The following is a 21219-nucleotide window of genomic DNA, read 5'->3' on the forward strand; positions in this document are numbered from 1 at the left end:
AGCAATGATGATGAACAGAGATTATCAAGGATTCTACTTTTAAAATGTCTTTCTGACTAGAAAAGCAATTTGGGATCCACTTACATCTCAGTAATGAAAATTGGGTAAGGTAATAAGAGATTTCATTTTGTGAGTGAATTGACAATGCAAATACCAGGATTTTTAATTTAGGTTTAAGTGGAGTAATGGCTACTCATTCTGATGCATCATTAGTCATATTGGTTTTTAATGAGGAATTCACTTTCTTTCCCTGGTTAGGTCTAGCACTGATAGCAAAGCCCAAGGAATGTGCAAATGTTTAGGGAGGTCTGTTGAATATGTGTCACTGCACCATTTTAATTTTAAAAAGGAAGAAAAAGCAGTTTTCTTTCTATAGTGAAAATCACACATTTGCCTTTAGTACAGGGAAGACAAATAGTGCAGAGCTGTGGTTGGTAGCCTGTTGTAAAAAACCACAAGCAATTAAAGTAAGATAAATTCCCAAATAACTTCTAGAAAATATGGAAGGAAAATTGCATTGAGTGGAGGACTCGTGAAAGGGGCTGGCTCTATGACAGACAGTGGGAGGAAAAAGTTTACTCTGTCCATCTCTGGCAGAGATGTCTTATAAATAATGGCAGGTGAAGACTCTTTTGGCACTAGCAAACCCACTCTCTGCTCCAAACACCTTGTTCCTCTTCTGGATAGATCTCTGCTCAGGTTTTTTATTTCTTAGATGTCTTTTCTTTTTCTTGTCCTATTTTTTTCCTCTTTTTCCTTTCTGTTCTTTAATTAAGAGCTTGTTTTGATGTTCATTGAACTCAGTGGGAATCTTTCCATCAAATTGAATGCATTAGGTCAGATTCATCATCAGCAGCCACTGAAACAACCTAACAATAGTTTTGTCACACGCTAGCGCAGCCTTAAATGGGATTTGCTTTAAAAAAAGCAATAGAACTAATCCATTATAAACACTTGTTAGAGCAGAGTTTTGACTGTATCTGTGTATTTACCAACACAATTTCAACCAATTTAAGCCAAAATGAAATTAATGCAGACTTTTTCTCCAGGCAGGAGCATAGGGCAGTTAATTAAATCAATTTATACTAGTGTGCTTTTAGCGACAGCAGTGTGATACTGGGTATTGTCTGGACTTGTGTTTGGTTGTCTTCCTTCCTTAGCTGGGCAAAGCATTTTGACTTTCTGTGAGGACAAGCTGTAATGTGATGAAACACATGGGGAATCCAATGTAGACCAACCTCTTCAGATTTAGGGGTAAGACAGCAAGTTTCTGGGATGCAAATGTGCACCAAATCTCTCTTTCTCAGACCTCTTTCCACATTTCTGGTTCCCCGTGATCGTGTGGCATCTTGCAGGTCTCAGTGTGGTTTGCTAAAGTCTGAGTAATCCACGGCCTCTAGCTGAGGCAACACATGCTCTTCTGGAGCAGAGACTTTGAGGGAATCTGCAATCTCTGGGGTCTCCAGAGGCACAACCTCACATTTTGGCTCTGCTGTTCTGCTTTTCCCTTGGCCATGCACGTGCCTCTTCCTCACAGATGTCAGGGAAGAGTGCCTGAGCTCCTGAGCTGACAGCCCAAATGAGTGGGTGGCAGTGCCAGGACCCCTCCAGGAGGTTGCTGTGTCCCCATGCACACACAAGAGTGGAGAAGGGGTTGCACATAGCAGGGATGTGGGAGCACAACCAGCCAAGGTGAAATCCTTTCACGATAACCACCAAGAGACATCACATGCCTGGGACGCTGCCAGTAAACTAAGAGTCTTCTTATCATGTTCCATAGTGACCTGCTAACCTTTCTTTGAAATTATATACCTCCCAGGAATAGTGGAAACTCAGTTTTGCAGCAGTCACTTTTCAGCTTCAGAAGGAGTTATCTCCTTCAGATCTCTCTCCCTGACTCTCTGTTGTGAAATGTGAAAGAAATACAGGCCACATCTTCTCTGTTCCTAAATTCAGGGGAATCCCAGATATCTGATATGCTGAACTCATTCTGTATCACTTGGCTCCATGTGAGACACAGCAGTTCCCAGCAGATTGGGTCATACGGGACTAGCATCCATTCCTCATAATGGCTTTCCTGAGAACTGCCCTTCTCTTCACAGCTTATAAAAAGAAAGTTGATAGGGTGAGGGCTCCAGAATGGTTGTGAAAGCACTGGGTCACTGTAGAAGTTTTAACCTAAGAAGACAACATTTTGAAATAAAACCAAAGCTGAATATCAACTAAAATAGGCCATGTAACTACAAGAAAATATATATGACACTGATAGAAAATAATGCATCCACTCAGAGTGCACCAGTTCTTCTCTTTGAGCAGGAAATGGAAATGAACTTCCAATGTTTCCAGAGATCTGTGCATGACAACAGTCTCCAAAGTCTCTGTTATGTTCAGGCCTTTGGGTTACTGTGGGGTTTTTACATACAATTGATTTGATTTATGAGATTTCTTGTTAAATTTTATTGCTCCAATTATTTTTCTTTGGTTCTTTTGAAGTAGAAAACATAATTTCTGTAGCAAATGGGAGTTGAAAATCTTAATAGAGCATAAAAATCTGAAAGGTCATGATTTTTTAACTTTAAAATAGAGGACAGTGCACTGCTGGATACTCTTAAAAATATGAAAAGTTAACGAGATGTTTATTGGTGATAAAGATAGAATCTTCTCCCAGACCTTTGATTTTGGCTGTTTATGTATTGGTTTTTTCTGGGTGCACTTTTATAAATGAGAAACACTTCTCATTCTTCACATTTCAAGATCACAGAGAAAGTTAAAAACACAAGGCAGAAACTTTGTCCCAGGGAGATTATTCAGTACTCCTAACACGCAGTGCTCCTTCCCTATGAGTGCAGACTATTGGTTGCATTTATCTAGCTTTTAGGGTCATATAGAAGACTACCTTCATTTATTTGACTATGTTTAAGACCTGTGGGTGCAAGCAAATTTGTAACCAAATAAGAAACTGTTCCTGTCAACACACATTTTGCAAGCTTAGGTGAATGATAGTAGCACTGTTTACAAAGCCTTAATCTATAAAATGTCTCCTGGTGTGGGTTTTTGGGTGGGTTTTTTGGTTGGTTGGTTTATTTGCTTGTTTGGGGTTTGTGGATTTTTTGCTGGTTTTGATTTAATCTGAAGTCTTAATAATATTTTTATGTGCTTCCTAACAGATGTTTTTTATTGAGCATGTAGGAACTTAGGTAAAACAAAAATGCCTTCCTGCTGTATCACTTAATGTAGCAGACCTTGAACAGTTCACCTCCAACTGCTTGCAGGTGTTTTCTCTAGGACTACACATGGAAAAATCATTTTATTACAGTGCTCACTGTCACTGCTGGTGCAGGGAGAAGTAAAGAGAACAGGTCAGGGAACAGATGTGGTCATGGGAAAAGCCAGGACATCGGGGGGGGGCACAGCTTGTTTTCTTCTCATTAACATGGACTGTCCTGTTTTCTGTTGTCTTTGCAGCAGTCCAGCACGGGGGACCTGAGGACTCTGAGGAAAGGATTGTCCCCGTACCACTCTGAGTCACAGCTCTCGTCACTGCCACAGTACCAGGACGCCCTGCAGAACGTAAGAGAAGTTTCCTTCCCTACACAGGCAGGGCCATGGGTTTCCCCAAAAGTGGGCACGGTGAAGATTACAGGGGAGCTCTCACAAATGATTATTCACCCTGAAGTTGGAATTGTAAATGTGCAGCTGAAGCCTGCAGATGTTGGGAGGATGGGGAGCCCCTGGAACATTAATCTTTGCCTGAATTGAGTTCATCAGCTTCCCAGCATGGGTTTTCAGTCCACTGACAGTCGCAGTTGTGAATCTTTTAAAGCTAGGGTGATTCTTGTTATACCTGCAGCTTCTTTTTGGTAAATGTCCTGTGCCTGCAGTAAAAAAGCTTGGTTGTGGGTGAAGCTTGCCAGGTGTCTGGCAGTGCATGGACAGGGTTGTTTAGTGAGTAAGTTCTTAGGTTTTTCTGTATCACAAATAAGGTTTGAGTTTCCTACAATTTTCCTGCATTGCTTTTCAAACCACAGAAGAACCTTGACTACAGCCTTTTGCATAAGATGGAGTCTGTGCTGCTGTGTCAGGGCACCCATGTGCTGGGCATGGCTGAGGATCCTGAGCCCTGCCAGGTGTTTGCCTTCCAGATGTTTCCCTCACTGCTTGGGCCCCTATATTTGTGTGGTGATATTGTTTTCCAGATTAGAGGAAGAGTGTAGAAACAGTCAGAGAGTCCTGGTGGGAGTGGGCTGTGAGTGTTAGGAATGTGAACAAAATCCTGATGGCAGCACAGCTGGAGAACCTCCCTGCTCCATGTCTGGGACACTGGTCAGCAGAGCTGCAGGTCCTGTAGGACCAGTCATGTGTTGGCTGCTTGATTGGGAAAGAGTCATTCTGTAGATTTAGTGTATCTCTTACAGTTGTAAAGAAGGGCACAATGATAATTTAATAGAGTTTGCATAAAAAAACCCTCAAGTATGGAAGCATATCCCCTTCCTATCCCCGCTAAATGGCAGGATGAATAGAGATGCTTCAAGCTAAAAAAAGAGGGATAAAGCTGTCCAGGTGAATATTCATTTTTCCAACTTTGTGCCCTGTGTATAAAGACAGGAGACTTTATAGGGAATGCAGAGAGACTCGAACCTGGAGATGTTTGTCTGGCTGTGCCAGCCTTACAATTTTGGAGATTTTGCTTTGCTTCCCTGGAGTTTAGGCTTTTGATCCCCAGCTTTGTTCCAGGTTGGCAATGCTCAGTCAGCCTGTGCTGGTTGCCCCAAGGAGTGCTGCTACTCATGATTTTATGTTTATCTTGTCAGTCAGGCTGGGATACGTCCAGCAGCTCTCTGCAGAGGAGCTGTGCTGGGATGGGAGCTGGCAGGAGAGTTTTCTGCTTGAGCATTGGCCCCTGCAGCTCACTGGGGCTGTGTGAGGGCTGGTGGCAGATGGCCCTGCCTGCTGGAGCCCTTCCTGGCTACTTGTCCCTGTTTTCTCTCCTTCCTCAAGGAAGCGATGGCACCTGGCATTTATGGAGAGCACTGGGTACTGTGTGGCATTCACTTTCATCTGTCACCCTAGCTGTGTTCTGCCTTCTTTGCGGGAAGTTGATAGAGAAAAATCAAAACCAGCTTTGGTTCCAAATCCACATTGTCTGAGATGCTTATGTAGCCATTTATTTACTTATTCCTACCGAAATCCCTTTGGTTTGTAGCTTGACATAATGCACTGTTTTTGTGACAAGGATAATGATCACAGACTCATGAAAATGAATGAAGTCTTTGAATGAATTGAGCATTCTTGTCCCAGAAGTGGACATTTATATGTACCTGAGTTTCTCTGTGGCTTTTTTTAATAGGCAGCAGGCATGAGTTTGTGAGAAATCATTCTTTGTGCCTGCACAAGCTTCCTGTGGGTGAGTGATGAACAATTGGTGTCAGCTTCAAAGCTGCCACATCCGTTCAGGGTTCCATCATCAGCACTGCCTATGTAACTCTGGGAAGTTCCACAGTACATCCCTCACTGTCACACAGGTAACAAGCAGGCATCACTCCAGTTCCCCAGGGCTCTGACATACCCCAGTTAATGACACAGCTGGGTGTTTCTAATGTATCCTGGATCAGGGACACCAGTGGACACTCAAGATGCAGAAGCAAAAGACATTCACAGTTGCACTCTGTGCATTTGGCTTCATGCACATGGGTAATTATAGATTTGCTCTGTAGTCTGCAGTGGTTACCAAATATCCAGGAACAGCAATCCTTGGGTTTACAAGGGCCTACAAGACCCTGGCCTTTGCAAGGGAAGGTGTGATATATATGTTAGCTTGAACTGATAGCAGAGAGTCAGTCTTTCCAGCTCTAGGAACTGCCACCCAGTGTCATTTCATGGAGTACCAGAGTACTGTGTCCTTTGGGAGGTGAGGGTGATTTCCTCTGGCTTGGACTCGTGAGAGGAGGCAGCAACAAGCTCCTGATGGGACCTGCCATTTCCCTGGATGAGACTAAGCTGGACAGGCTGGCTCCATCTGTCCCGTTGCCAGCAGCCTCCAGAGCTGCTCAGTCTCATGTGAGCCGATGTCCCAGGCATGAGAGCTGTCTTTGAGGTACCTGTAAGCCGAGCACTGCTGAGGACTCCATGGCCCATCTGGCATCTGGGTGCCATAGTTTAACTGCAGCTGGCAACTGAACCCCACACAGCTGCTTACTCACTCCCCCCACATCTAGGGGGACATCCAAAACCCCTGCAGCACAGCAGAGGATGCACGTGGGGGCTGAGGCATGGCCCAGAGCTTGCATCTCTCTCTTTGGCCTCTTCATGGGTGCTCTGGCAGCCATGTGGATCACATGTTCCTTGTAGATTTTCATGTACCTGCCCTCTGCCCCGTGGCTGTGCCACAGGCCCATCTCAGTGCCCAGGCATGAGAAGGTGACCTGAGGGCTGCATATGGTCCTATGGTGGTACCATCACCTTGAGAAACTCATAAACCAGCTGCCTGGAGGAACCATTTATCCACACTGGCAAGGAACACCATTAAACATGAACCAGCTTGTTACTAGCAGTCAGAGCTAGCCTGGCTGGCTTAGACTTAAAATCTGTTAGCAGTGTTCATGTGATTTATAATGGGAATCCTGCCTTTGGTGGGAGTAACTCAATGGAAATACGAAGGGTAGTGTGGATGGAGTGTGGGTAGGAAAGTGTGTGTGAAAACACCAGCAGGAATTCTAGAGGAAGGGATGCTTTGGCCTGTGCTGATGGCCAAAGGCGTGACTGGCAGCAAAGAAATGGGTAAACACCACAGGATGTGTGGTTTGTGTCAGGACTGGGAGGTCTGTGCTGTGATAAGGCCACAGCACAGATGGCTCATCAGCAGAGAACTGGGTCCCAGATAACAGGAGCACTGTCGCACCACAATTTTTCTTCCTGTGGTTCCAAGAGGAAGGAGTAGATAAGATGACCAAAGTGATGGAAAGGAGGCAACAGGCAGCAGCTTTCCTAGGGTTTTTGGAGGGTAAGCAAGATGCTACGATAAAGATCAGCCTGTAATAACCACTGACTCCTAAGGCATGTGAAAAATGTGCCCCAGAACCCATTTCTTTGCTGTCAATGAGGAGGGATGCCAGGGCTGTCATTAGGACTTACTAGTGGGTGTCCCTTGTTTTCTGTGCCACACACAGTGACCCTGACCACCTTTTGGTGAATGTGTGTTTGTAGCTGTGTGGGTGTGAGTGACACGTTAAGTTTAAATAACCATCACCTTCCCCTTCCTTAAGTTTTTGTACCAAGTTTGTAGTGTTCCCTTGCTGAGGAGCAGGAGCTCCTGGTGGTTCCCCATCAGGGTGCAGGAGGATTTATCCACATTAAATCTGCTGGTGCTGTAGGTGGTGACTGGAGACCATCCTGGGTCTGGAACTGGGAATCCCTGTGGAAAGTACCTGCAGATAGACTCTGTGAGAGCTGAGACAAGCCCTGTCTTTTTAAGAAGACAATGCTGTTGATGCCAATACCCAGCTTTTATATAGGCCCCTGAGGACTACAGTAAGTACCTCCAGATAAAAGTGAGATTTCTGTTACAGTGTTCAAAGCTGCTTCTCTCAGGAGTCTGTATAGACTACAGACCAGACTGGGGAGGCACAATTTCTTTTTCCTTGTACATCTATTCCAAAAACAACCAGGTCCATAGGAAAACGCAATGTAGTGGAGAGCACTCAACTTAGAGGGCTGTGGAGTCTCTGGCTTCCTGACACTGTTTCTGATTGTATTTTTCTCCAGTGCCCACTTCTTGAGGGATGCAAAGCCTGGGAGATACCTCTGGCAGCCTGGCTGCAGCACCAGCCCTGTCCCTTGATTCCCACCATGCTGCCACAAGGAGTCACATTTTGTACCTCTGCCTTGTAGAGATACTTGGGGGAAGTGTATTCCATTTTGCCAGATGGCACACTTGCTATTACAAAAACAAGCCCAAATGTTTGTGGTCTGTAGGTGTAAAGAGAAGCCATTAGATGGAGTGGGAAGGGATGATGAGTCCTTGGCTGAAGCGCTGGCTGTCTGCTGAGCCTGTGAGAGCAGTGGTGAGGAGAGGAGATGTGAGGGAACACAGTAGCTAAACCTCAACCCCAGTGACAGTTCTGTCTCTCCCTTTTGGCTGGAAAGACAGTGGTCTCCATCCTGTTCAGTACAAGGGCTAAGGCAGAAGAAAAGCCAGAAGGTAACTCACTATCTCTCCCTCAGCTCCCTGCAGAGGAAAGAAAAAGCTGGTCCCTGAACCAACCTGGTGTAGGCAAGGAGATGTAACTGTGGCCCAAGCCTGGTCTTGGGTCTCACTGGGCAAGTCTTGTAGTCCCTTCTCATCCTGCATGGGAGTAAATCTATTCCTCTCAGGGAGAAGAACTGGATCAGCTTCCTAAAGCCAACCTGACTTTTCAAATCAAGCTTGAAATGGCTAAAGATCACCATACTGCTCTCATTATGGAGGTCCTGAAGATGCACCCAGGAGAGTCAGGGGAGCCCTTGGAGCATTGATTGCCCCTGCAGAATCACCTGGTGCACTGAGGACCTTAGCAAGGCCCCAAGGTGTCCCAGCACAGCAACCCCTCCACTGCCAGCAAGGAACTCCCAGCCCCTCACAGTTCTACATGAAGCCCCTGGGCAGGGGGATCTCTGGCTGCCCAGTGCCTCTGGCATCCCCAGGACTGCACTTAGATCTTCTGCATCTCCATTGTGGCATCTCAAAATGCCTCCAGCCCCTTCTGTTACTTCAAGCCCCTCGTGTGCAGTGCCCTGATGGTCCCCTGCCTTCTTCTATCCCTGCACCCCATCCCCTGTAGCTGTCAGGTGAGCTGAGCTCAGCTGGTGTGTGTCAGAGGATGACTCTAGGCTGGTTTCTCACCTTCCCACATAAGTGATGGCCATGGTGCCTTTTTAGGCAGGGGGAAGCAATGATTGAAAGAAGCAGCAGAAGGCAGCTCCTTCCCACTGGCTTCACCGATACCACCAGGATGTTATTGAGCAGACAAAAAGAAATTCAAGGTGGCTGATTTGCCACTGCAACAACAGTAGCTGTGGAAGAGAAAGTAAAATGAAAGGTTTGTCAGGATTTATGGCCCAGGGAGTGCCATGGTGAAGCTTCAGGGTGTATCACCAGCAGCTGAGAACAAACCAATCCATTTTTGAAAGCAGCTGCCCTTCATCTGCTGCTATTGCAGAGGCTCTGAGCAGCGGGTGGCTTTTTTCCCCATGGCAGCTAACCAGCACAAGGTTTGGCAGTGACAAAATTGGGAGTTTTGATGAGCAAAAGAGGCGTTGAGAGGCCGTGCCCATAATCCACCCTTACCGGTAACCAGAGGAAGCAAGAAAATTTCATCTGCTTTGAGGATCTGCTGTAGGTTCTCATGCTCGTTTTTCATGTACCTTTGTGTGGGGCTGGCAATGGGTCGGGGGAGAGGCAGTGGCACAACAGACCCTTGCTCTGCCATAGGACTGGAAGGACAGCCAGGCTCAAGTGGAGACCTGAGGGATCATACAGATGTGCACAGGTATCCTCCTGTGCCTGCACGCATCCTCTACCCACTCAGAGGCTTTCACCTGCATCATCCCCAAATCAGATTTGCTTCAAAATCATGAAAGCCTTAAAAATGCCCACCGTTTCCTTCTGAAAACAAATGTGCCTGACTTCCCTTTATCAAAAGTAGCAGCACCTCTCAAATTCCTCACGCTGACAGTGCCCCTGTGAGTCAGTCAGAGTTAGTGCACTTGTCTGCTGGTACGGCTGGGCTCGCTCTGTCCGGACGCTTGTTCTGCTTGCCTGTGTCAGGTGCTTACGGGCTGAGGCTGCTCTGCATGTGTCACGTTGGTAAGGCTTTCAGTCCGAGGGGGCAGCTGAAGCTGTCGGCGGTGATTTTACTGGCGTGCCCCCATCCCAGCTGCCCAGTGCTGCTACCAGCCCATAGAGTGAGCACTCCCCTCGCCCCCACCACTGCTGGAGGAGGCTGACTCACTGCCTCTGCATGCTCCAAGGAGTCTCCTGAGTCTGGAGCTTCGATCAACTCAGTGCTGAGAAAAGACACCCTTCCTGTTTGTAATGACATCCAGTTGCAAACAATGTCCTGACTTTGTTTTTCTGTTCGGGGCAGTGCCTGAAATCTTCCCTTTGGTGCCCCAGCACAGCCCATACAGCCAGTGCTGTGTCACGCCTGCCAGGAAGAGGAGGTATTCTTTTCTTGGGTGTCTGTGATGTTTGCTGAGAAAGCAATGAAATTGTTTCTTTAATAATCAGAAAGCACCACGTTATTACTTAAGTAGAAAATTTAAATTACTTGTTATTACTTAAGTAGACATCCACGCATTCTGGGGCACCATGAAGATGCAGGAGGAGGTGGCTGAGACACACAGACGGGCTCTGTCTGGCTCCTGTGTGGACCCAGCAGTTAATTCATGGATTTGAATGTTTACATGACCAGCTGCTCTCTATGATTAAAGGCAGCAAATTAAGTAATGCCAAAGGAGATTATCGTCTGCAATAAAGTCCCTTGATTTGATAAGGAAGATGCTAATACAGAGTACTGATGGCTCTGAACTCGTTCCCTGTCAGTGGCCAGGGCCTGTGTTGTGCTGGAGAGCTGGGTCTGTCTAGGAATCTTGCACAGGTTCCTTCTCCAGTGCCTGACTGTCAGGTGCTTGCAGCTGCAGGGCAGCCCCCGGTGTCTTTGGGAACGTAGGACTGTGCAGCCGTTTAAGTGCCCCAGAAGGAGCTGGTGGTTGGGTTTGAGCTGGGTGCTGGCAGGCTTTCTGCATAGGTGTGGAATAACAGCAGCCAAGCACCACCAGTGCTCTGGATCATCAGCCAGGCAGACAGGACACAGCTCCCTGGCTCCTGTCAGGGTGTCCCATGCTCAGGTATCGGAGGTCTGCCATCATCTGCAGTAGGGTGGCAAAAAGGTGTGGTCTGCAGAGGAGCCGGCACTGGTCACTGCTCTGTATCTCCAGGAAATTTTGTAGCCAGCAAGGAGCCCTGGGGCTGCTGCCAGAGTGCCACCAGGTAGCCCTGTCCCTGCAGGGCTGTGAGAGGAGCTGGGCTCCCTCAGGAGCACCACACGTGCTGGCAATGGCAGAGCTGCCGTGGGCATGAGAAGATGCAGCAGGGAGGGAAGGGACTTTGCAGGAAGGAGGGTGGATGTCAGCCGGGAGTCTTGTCACGCTCCAGCCCCTTTGTTTCAGCCATTAACCCCTCTGCAGCTGCAGGGCAGCAGAGCATGGGAAATGTGGCCCGGGATGATGAGGGAGCCCAGGGAATTTCTCCGGCTGGCAGTAACAGGAGGTTTTTTTGTGTGTGATCACCCAGGAATGCCACTTATCTTTGTGTGAACAGAGATTTCTCATTCTGAATGGACCATCAGTCCGTGTGAGCCCAGTGCATGCTGCCTGCTTGCTGCCTGTCCTACTCTTCTGATGGGGACACCGTGCTTCAGGGTTTTGGTGCATTCCCTGCCTTCCCTTCTCCCATGCCAGGGTGGCCTTGTGCTCTCAGTCCTTGGTTTTGATGTTGGTTTTCCCCCATCTGCCCCCAGTATTGCCTGTCTGGAGCTGCTCCAGGCACTTCCTTTAGCTTGTAGCCATATGTGTCACTCACAAAATGAAAATGTGCTGGGCCCCCTGTTCTGTCAGCACACCAGGGCTGGGGTGCCAGTCAGGGCACCTTTCCATGGTACTACCTGGCTCTGCCACCCACTTTCCATGAACTGTGGGCATGTTACTGCCTCCTGCTTGTCTCTTAACAATTCCTAATTTGCAGAGTAGCATTGACACCTTTATTTATTATTTATTTAAAACACCTGAATGGTGACAGGTGCTAAGGAAGGGTCCAAGTACAATTCAAATCTGGGTAAGCAGGTTGCAAGCAAAACCACTGTGAGATAAACAGGCGTGCCTGGGAATTTTATTGTGAGCTGTCTGACAGTGCCAGATGTAATGTAATTTTCTGTGTTCTGTCTCAGTAATAAAAACTTCACGGTGTCTGATATGATTCCATTTAGCTTTAATGTTGTCTGAGGTATGCCATTAGAAAAATGTGGCTTATATAATCGGGTTTGAATTCTCAATGCTTGTTTTTTGAAATGGAAGACAAAAATTAATAGAAGGCAAGGGGAAGATGTAAGGTTCAGAAGCATTAATATTTGCTCATATGTTCTGTGCTGGTCTGAAGCATCCCCAGTGCCTAGGTTGTGCCTGCTGGCTGAAGTAAAACCAGCAGGATGTTCTCTTCTGGGTTTTGAAACTTAGTCTTTTGCAGTCTTTCTGCAAATCAGGAATAGCTCTCTTGGAGGTGAGGTAGGAAAGGGTGTCATTAAAAGACACCCTTGCAGGGGAACTTGCATAATTGAGCAAAAAGAGATTGAAAATTGATGGCAGGCCCAAGGTCTCATGTCTTTTCAGATCCCTGGAGGAATCAAGGAGAAATTGTTTATCACAATGTTTTTGTTCTTTTTTTTTTAAACTTCTGATCCAAAACCTCTAAAAGAGCAGACACCTGTCATCCCCAGTTAGGCTCTTTTCTTCTTGGGTTCCAAAGTATTCCCACTGTTATTAAGAGAGGTTCGTATTTTAAGCCTTACTTTACCTCTGTGGAGGTGTGTCATTATCGGGATTTTACAGCGTGCCTATTGCAGAGAGTCTTATGAATTTTAGTCCTCCAAATACACAGGAATGGAGTATCCATGGCAGTGCTTGTCAGCATCTGTGCTGGACCACATCCCATGCAGCCAGATAGAGCCAGCAAGGACTCATTAGGAAACTTGGTTTTAGACACTGGTAATGACATTGTGGCGTGACACACAGCAGCAGATGTTCGCCAGCAGCTGCAAGTTGAGGCCTCTGCTCTTCATTTTTTTGGTGTCAGACTGAAAAGGACCGTTGGCACTATTTGTGGTCTGGGGATTTTCTTTCTCACATTAGCACTATTGCTTTGCTGATGGTTTTTGTCTGGGGCAGTGAATGGGGCTACTTTGATTTGCTTTGTCTTCTGCTTTGGATTGGAGGGTGCCAGTGTCATTCTTGCAATAGAGAATTGGGGAACTTATCCCCTGCTTGTAGCATATTGCTTCAAGGATGCTCTGGCAGGAGAGACTGCAGAATTTTTCTCTCTTTTCTTAGTCAATTATACAGCTGGACTGTGACTCTCCATACAGACTTGGAGACAAGCCCTGCAGGCTTCAGAGAGAGGTTTCTGGGAGAGTCTCAGATAGAATTGAGCTTTTCTGGTAGATTTATGGTTTTAGCATGCATGATGTGGGGTGAGTGGGATGGGAAGGGGACTGATGCCACATGGGAGCAGTAAGCTCTGAGGAGTGCACTGGTGCCATCACTGATACCAGCAAATATTCAGCACTGATCTGCTTGAAATGGAGGAACAAGTGAGGGCTGAAAGGGAAATGTGTTCAGTGGTGCTTCAGTACTGCTGTCTGCACAGAGGCAGCAGAGGAGTAGCTCTTGTTGTGGTTTTCCCTGTGGAAAAGGGCCTGGATATGGGGATACTTGGCACTGTCCTCCTTTGAGGGATGCAAAGAGTCTCATCAGGACCCTCTCAGGACTCTGCAGTCCCAGAACCATTCTCTCAGGACACTGCAGTCTCAGCAGAGATAGGGCTGTTCTGTCCAGGGCTGAGCTCATCAGAGATCCATGCCACAGCAATCTGGAGTGTTCTGAGCAGCCACAGTGGTTTGGAAAGAAGCAAAATCACCAACTTGCTGACGAAGCATAGGTGGGTCACACACAGCTCCACAGCCTCTGCTTCACTGGGACTTTTGCTTCTTAAGGAGAGCTATTTTTGGGTCTCAGAGGTGCAGTGGTTGATAAACCCTGTGCATAGGGAAGAAAGGTGCTTCCTGCAAGCATCTGGACACTCAGAGACATAACCTATAGCCCCTCTCCTTAATTAGACTGGTAATCTCACTGCTGGGCAGCTCTTCCTTTGGTGGGGAGACTATGGCTGTGGATGTAGCTGGAAGTGGTATGCTATTTCTCAACATCTTTATTATAAATTTTAATGGCATTTTTGGTGACTTCTGTGCTGTCTTGTAGCACCATTCATTTATATAATTGCATAATGCCTCGGCCACAAATCTGAGGGTGAAGAGTAAACCACCTCTGAACTTCCAAACACTATAAAAACCTAGCAAGTGTAAGAGCCATATGTCCATCTAATACAAAGACTGCATGCTCGACAAAACCAGACGGGGAGAAGAAACTGAGAATGACACTTGCCTCAAAACACACCATGTTGCTTTTTGCCTATATGGACAATTTCTGCTTCTTAGCATGTAACCAGATTAACCTTGCTATTATTGTCTGCCAGGGTGCTGAGTCAGCTGTGTTCCTATGTCTGTGAAAATGTCAGCTATAGGGAACAGGAAGGGCATGGGTTTCTGTAGTGGTGGGGGTCCTCAGATTAGCTGAGTTAGAGTGTTGGGGTGCAGCTGTGGGAATTCTTGCCTACAGTTTCCAAATGCATCTGTTCTAGGCATGAGGAATCTCCTCCATCTGTGCAAATTTACTTACTACTTTAACACTGACTTCTTGAGATTTTCCCTGCCCGACTTCCAATCTCCTATTTCAAATCTATGGTTCCCTCTTGCCTGCATTTCACCCCAGTGGGTTTCCTGCTGGGTAAAATACACATCCTCCTCTTCCTTCCCATTCCCTCCCTTCTCCCACTGTTGGCAGTTTTCCAATATAGCAACCTTGACCTTATCTCCAATTCCTTCCATTTCCTCCTCTTCAGCTAACACTGTCGGTGAACTCTGCCCCTTTTCCTCTCCTCCATCCTCCAAAGGCTGGCCATGCATCCTGCTGCCCATGTATCCTGCTGGATATGCTGTCACTTCTTTCCTTGTTGACTGCAGTCCCCTCAGTTCTGGCCTCCTCTGTGTGTGCCTCTGTGCAGGAAGCTGATAGGGGTTTGGCTGAAGCTTTTTTTTCTTTCCTGTGAACCACATGAAATCAGTGGGAATGAAGCACCAACCCCTTTAAAAAATGCTGACTCTTTGTGTGGCTGGAAGGAGCCTTCCCTGAGGGTGCAGCTGCACAAGAAGCACTCACTGCAGTGATGAGCAGAGCCACCCTTAGCTGTGTCTGTATTTTTACTGACTGCATCCCATAGCTGCAAAGACTGAGGGATGTTGGTGAGATCCTTGCTTGCTCCCCCACCTTCTTCACATGTGGACCTTTTGTAGCACCAGCCTGGCATGGTGGGGAGGTCTCAGTGGCGTGGCCATGTGGTTCACTCACCATTGCTGATGATGGCACTCAGCAATCTGGACATCTCTTTCTGTTGGCTGGGGCTTTTAACTTCCAAGCTAAGGATCAAGGATCATGCCTATTTTAGAAATGAAGTAATCTGTCACTTTTACTACAGATTTTGGGTCTACCTCTTTTGCTGCACTTCTCATTTTTTAAAATTATTTTTCCTTTCTTCAGTCAAATTCTCTACCTGTGTTCAGGGGCCCCTCAGTTGACTGCCCTTGTCTGAGGAGGAAGGTGACCCTTTGAATGCTTTTTGTGTGATATAATATATCCAGCATATCACTGTGTTTGCAAGAATGCTTTTATCTTGTCAGTATGGTGATTGGCTAAGTATGATCAAGCTCTTTAGAAAAAACATTTCTCTCTAATCATTTTTGTTTCATTTGTATTCTGTAATAATTTTGAGAGTGATTGTGATCATGGAAGTGCTTTGTAGCTCATTAGTGCCTTCAGTTATGTGAGGAGAAGCTGCTGTCTTTCATACGGGAGACCTTGTGATCTACTCTAGTTTGGCCAGGAAACTGTATTTAAAATGTTGTCAGCAGCAATATCCAGCAGAATTCCTTTTTAACTTTGTCATATTACTCTCAATTCCAAAGAAATACTAGATGTTAGACCTTTGTTTGGCATTTCCTGTGTTAGTTCTGAAGAGGGCCATGGGAGAAGATCCATATCAAGTATGACCAGAAACTCCTGAATATTCTTCTTTCTTCTGTCATGAAGCTGGTCATTTATAGAAAGAAAGCATCTTTCATGATGAAGCCAGAGTAATTATGCGTGCATTGGTGTCTCTGACCTCTGGGGGAAGCTGATTCTGGAAGGATTCTGTTGCATTTACCAGCCCTGTGAAAAGTTTGTACCCCATGTTGCAGTTGTAAGTCGCAGCTGTAGACTGGCTGGATCCAGTCCCTGGCGCTCCCTCCCCAGCCTCTGGCTTTTCTGTCTGATGTTATGGACGGGGTGGCTGAGGATGTGTCCCCAGGTGGCCACAGCTCCAGCAAGCTGTAACACTCTGCCACTAGGTCCAGAACCATGCCCATCCTATTAATGCCTCTGCTTTTTCAGTCTGTTAAATAACCTTGGAGAATTTTTGTGGAGTAGTAAGTCTGACTTTCCTTTTTCTGAGATGCCACCCCCTCTCCAAAGGAGGTTTGTGTATCACCTGTGACTCAGTTTGTGAAGGTTGCTGTAATGAGTAAATGGCTGTTGGTCATGGCATGGGTGAGGTACAGATCAATGGCCAGGGCTTTTGTCTGGAGCCTAATGGATTAGCCCATCTTTTCCTTTAATATATATGCAATGAACACTTTAATGAGTAAAAAGGCCCCTACAACTTAAAACATTTGGAAGAATGAGAGCTGAGAAAGTGCCCCTCCATTGGTTCTCCTTTACTGTAAAAGTGGTGAGGCACTGGCACAGGTTGCCCAGAAAAGTTGTGGGTGCTCCAGTCCTGGAAATGTTCAAGGCCAGGCTGCACGGGGTTTTAAGAAACCTGATTTAGTGGAAGGTTCCCTGCCCATGGCACAGGGTTGGAACTAGAGGATCTTTAGGGTCCCTTTCAACCCAAACTATTCTGTGTTTCTATTATTCTGTGATTCTTCTGGCACAACTAACTTGCTGGCCTTGGCATGGAAGGCAAAGTGAGGAGACAAAGCATAAAATATGCTGTGTTTTTAAACCCGGGGAAGACGTGAATGGAGTGCCTCGTGTGTTGTTGTGAAAGCATTCCTGTGATGGTGCTACATGCCGCTCTGCCATCCTAATTTGCTTTCAGAGGCCCCCAAGTATAATAATTCTTTGTGTTTCCTAAAGGATGTGAAAGCTAAATACAAGTTTGGTCAATGATTTCATTGTTGATTTCTCCTGGAGTTACAAAGCAATGCAAAAATATTAGGGACAGGCAGGGTGCATCTCACTGAATAAAGATATTGTGTCTCTCATAATTCAAGCTGGATGCCTGTAGAAAAAGGAAAGCCCTATGAAAAATGCTTACAAGGCTGGTTGGACAGTAGAAATCTTTTGTAAAATGTAATTTCGGCGTCTTTCCCAACGGAATCCTTCACGCAGGAGGACTGGCCAGCATTTTGGAAACAAACCCAGCCAACACTAGGTTTGGACATCTGCTTGTTTTAAGGTTGCTTTCACAATTTTCTCTGTAGCTGAAGATCGGTACTTGATGTCTATGTGAAAATGCTGCCAGAGAAGCAATGAAGCTATGCCAACTGTTTCTTTCATGAACACAGCTTCTTAGAAATTACTGTTTTATGCTGGAAAATCATCTTGTTTGCATTGCTCCTGTGTCTAGAAGGATGAGTACTGTTTGATCTTGTCCTTGTGGAAAGCTATCCTAAATGAACAAAAACTGTTTCTTGAATCAATTTAGATTTAAACTAGGGTGATCTCCTGCCTGAACACATCTAGACTGAGTGCTGGTACTTAATAGGGTGTCAAATCAAGTGACTTGTGAGGAAGGGGGAGTGGTGTCTTTTGTCTTTGAAGGTGGCTAAGGGGATTGAATTTGAGACAAGCTAGTGGTCAAATTTTCTGAATACTTTCTTCATCCTTACTTAAATCACCCAAAGGGGAATGAACACATATCTTATCTGATTTCCACAGGGACCAGCTCGCATGACATCTGATCTTGCATCTTCTCCTGCAGTGGGGTATGTCCCTGTGGGTCAGAAGCCAGAGGCTGTGGTGCATGCAATGAAGGTAAGGCTGTGTGGGGCACTGAAGTGTCCTGTGTTGCACCTTTGTGACAGAGCTGGGCATTGGCTCTTCTTGTGGAAACAACTGAACACAGTTGTTTCTTGTGGAAACGACTGAACAGAAAGTTAATACACGGGCAGGATATTGGTAACCCGCACCTGTGTCATGATGAATAAGCATTGCTTAAAATAGTTGCAGAGCTAAGCAAGATTATGCACAGCTATTTTTGGGGGGTTGGAAACCTCCAATAAAAGCTGCTGATGCTGAAGGTGTTGGTTACCCTTTGTGTTCATCAGTCCTGTGTAAACTGAATCGCTGGGGTGACAGTGGTGACCAAAATGCTGTTTCAAAAAGGAACACAAAAACTGCATTTCCTCTTATATTTTGTTATTGAAAATCCTGCAGCAGCCTTCAGAGGAGAAAGATTTTATTTTATGAAAATATACAACAAACAGTGGCATCCTACCCGTGTAGGATGTGCATCATCAGTAGGGATTAAGTCAGGACCATTGACAATGGGACCATGGGAGACTGGTAGATGAGTTAAAGGAGAAAACTTGCACAGTGATTTCACAGCAGCTTTCAGATTCTAGTGACCATCCATTAGCAGAAAAAGTGTGATTCCCCAGTGCTACATGTTTAACTAGTTAAGCAAGATACTTCTGAGTATCCAAGAGACACAGAAGCACAAATCCTTTACAAGGTGCCATAGGGATGGCTGGAAAGTCTCAACTAAATTAGTCTTTGGTTGAAATGTAGTGATTTATAGATTTGGATTTGCTGGAGCTGAAGAATTTGATACAGGGTTAAAAAGATTAGATCTCAACTCAGAGGAGGATTCCTGGATGGCTGCTCTGGAGCTCAGATCCCTATGGTCATAGCTGGAAAAAAGGTCCAGCAGTGGCATCACTAGCTTGAATGATTAGACGTGGAGACAGATGCTTAAACAGCTCTTTGCTTTGTACCTTTCCACCTCTGACAGATAAATAAATGTCACAGATGTTGCTCATGGTTATGATCCACAAATTTCCTAAATTTTCTAATTTTTAGTGTTTCTATCTTAGTATATTATGCCTGTCCAGGGTCTCTTGGCTCCAGGACAGATGTTGTGGTGGTGGTGGTTGTGGTAAAACCAACAAATGTCAGGAGAAGCAGTAGTGCGGCTGGCAAAGATATTGGTTCCACTGGGCAGTCACCAGATCCCAGGAGGATATTGAATGCCACTATTTCTCAAGTAGTTATTAAAGTCAAGACTAGTTTGATTTCATTTGGATCTAATTAGAATTTAAATTATAAATGATCCTTCAAATTGAAAATCTTGATTTTTCAGCTTTCTTGAGACTTTATCCATCCAAATTGTATAACTCCTATTGATTGATTGTATAACTCCTTAAGAGGAGGATGTCCAGCATGGTCAAGGATTAGGAAATACCTTTAATACACTTTTTGCTTGTTCCCAAAGGAGCTGACTACACAAGTGGCAGTTCACTTGCTGCCATATATTTGTCCTCTGTTTTCCAACAAGTTTCTTCTTTGCATATTGTGAATGGCTCTGTGCTATCAGAAAGCTCCATCCTGTACTATGCTGCAATGTGCTTGTGGGTGACATTTCTCCTGTGTGTGTGTGTATGTGTATATATATATATATATACATACAGATGGATCTGCTAAATTGTTGCCTTGCAGAATGTTGCAAACTCATGTGAACCTTTGTTTTTCTGTCACTTTGTATTGATTTGTCTTTGATTGCATTTAATCATCCAAGCCCTATACAGTCCAGACTATTGCTGTTTGCTTTTTCTTTCCAAACTGTGGAGTTCATACCTTTCTGGTCCTGCCCTTCATTGCATTTGGCAAGGTGGTGGTGAGGGATAGTATTAAGCAGAGTTGGTAGTGTTTTTAAATTACAAGATCAAATACTTATAAATTGATTATGATCATATTCTGGGGAGCAATTAGTTTCCTATTTGCTTTAGGAATTGCAGGACTGAATTTCTCACTAAGGGCAAGAAACAGAAATGGTTTTAAGATGTGATTTGATAAGCATATGAAAAGGATTGAAAATTAATGAGGAAGATTCGTGGAAACTGGAAATTAAGTTTGGGAGGTCTGGCACAATGATTCCTTTAAAGGAATTGAAAGGAACTTGGATGACTTGTTGTTTGCACATATTAGTAATCTCTCTGCTTCAGAGCTTTGTGGATTCCTAGGAAGGGCTAGAAGAAATTCAGAAGAAATTTTCCTCTGCAACTTCATAGTTTGGCTGGTGAGGTGCATTTGTCTGTCTCCAAAACCCTGGCAACTGCCATGGCTTGAGTCAGGAAGCAGGTGACATAGCAGTCACATCTCACAGGGCATAAATGATCTCACGTGATGGGTCCTGCTCACTCACTTGAGGTTAAAAATGTTCTCACATTTGAAGTGAGGAGGAAATTCTCCTGTAGGTCAGTGTGGCACGGAGGGATGAGAGGGTCTGTTTTTCCATCCTGTAGCCCATTTCCAAGGATCATCTGGAAATTGAAAGACTGAGGAATCTGGTCATGGTCTCAATCTCTCCTCCTCCCTTGTGGCACAGTGAAATAGTTGGTAGGTGTTGGTCTCCAGCTACAGACCTTTTTTTGGCCACGTCATGCTGTACCATATGAAGTAGATCTTATTTGCCCCTGCAGAACTGGGTAGCTTTTCCAGTGCCAGGCCCTGCATGTGGGAGGCTGGATGCAGCTGCTGCCTTAGACCCTCACCTCCTGTGATACAGATCGTGACTGTCTCTTGAGAAGAGAGCAGCTTACAAATGAGACTTTGTGCTTTGGCTGTACCACAGCTGGAGGAAGCACTGCTTGGTTGAGAAAAGAAGTCCTTATGGCTAAGCAGGCCAGCTCCTTACTGTCGGAAAAGGCAAGGAGAGATGGAAAGGCCATTTAAATGATCAAGGGGATGGAGCACCTATCCGATGAAGAAAGGCTGAGGGTGCTGGGGTTGTTCAGCCTGGAAAAGACAAGGCTCCAGAGGGACCCTATGGCACCTTCCAGTCCTCTAAAGGGAACTCATAAAAAAGAGGGAGAGGGACTTTCATAGCACATAGTGACCGGACAAGAGGCAATGGTTTTAAACTGAAAGAAGGCAGGTTTAGATTAGCTGTTGGGAAGAAATTCTTTACTGTGAGAGTGGAGAGGCACTGGAACAGGTTGCCCAGAGAAGCTGTGGATGCTCCATCCCTGGAAATCC

General features: G+C 45.7%; 1 protein-coding gene across 2 annotated transcripts in view; it reads left to right on the forward strand.

The window, feature by feature from the left end:
• CCDC85C (coiled-coil domain containing 85C) overlaps positions 1–21219 on the forward strand; it is a 110867-nt gene that overhangs the window by 80736 nt on the left and 8912 nt on the right. Inside the window, exons 3-4 of one of the 2 annotated variants that reach the window (XM_053944746.1) lie at positions 3466–3570; positions 17902–17997. In XM_053944746.1, coding sequence (XP_053800721.1) covers positions 3466–3570; positions 17902–17997 — 201 coding nt within the window. The remainder of the gene's footprint in view (positions 1–3465; positions 3571–17901; positions 17998–21219) is intronic. The other variant, XM_053944747.1, reaches the window with a different exon arrangement.

The sequence above is a fragment of the Vidua chalybeata genome, chromosome 6 (assembly GCF_026979565.1).
Source record: "Vidua chalybeata isolate OUT-0048 chromosome 6, bVidCha1 merged haplotype, whole genome shotgun sequence".
NCBI lineage: Eukaryota > Metazoa > Chordata > Aves > Passeriformes > Viduidae > Vidua > Vidua chalybeata.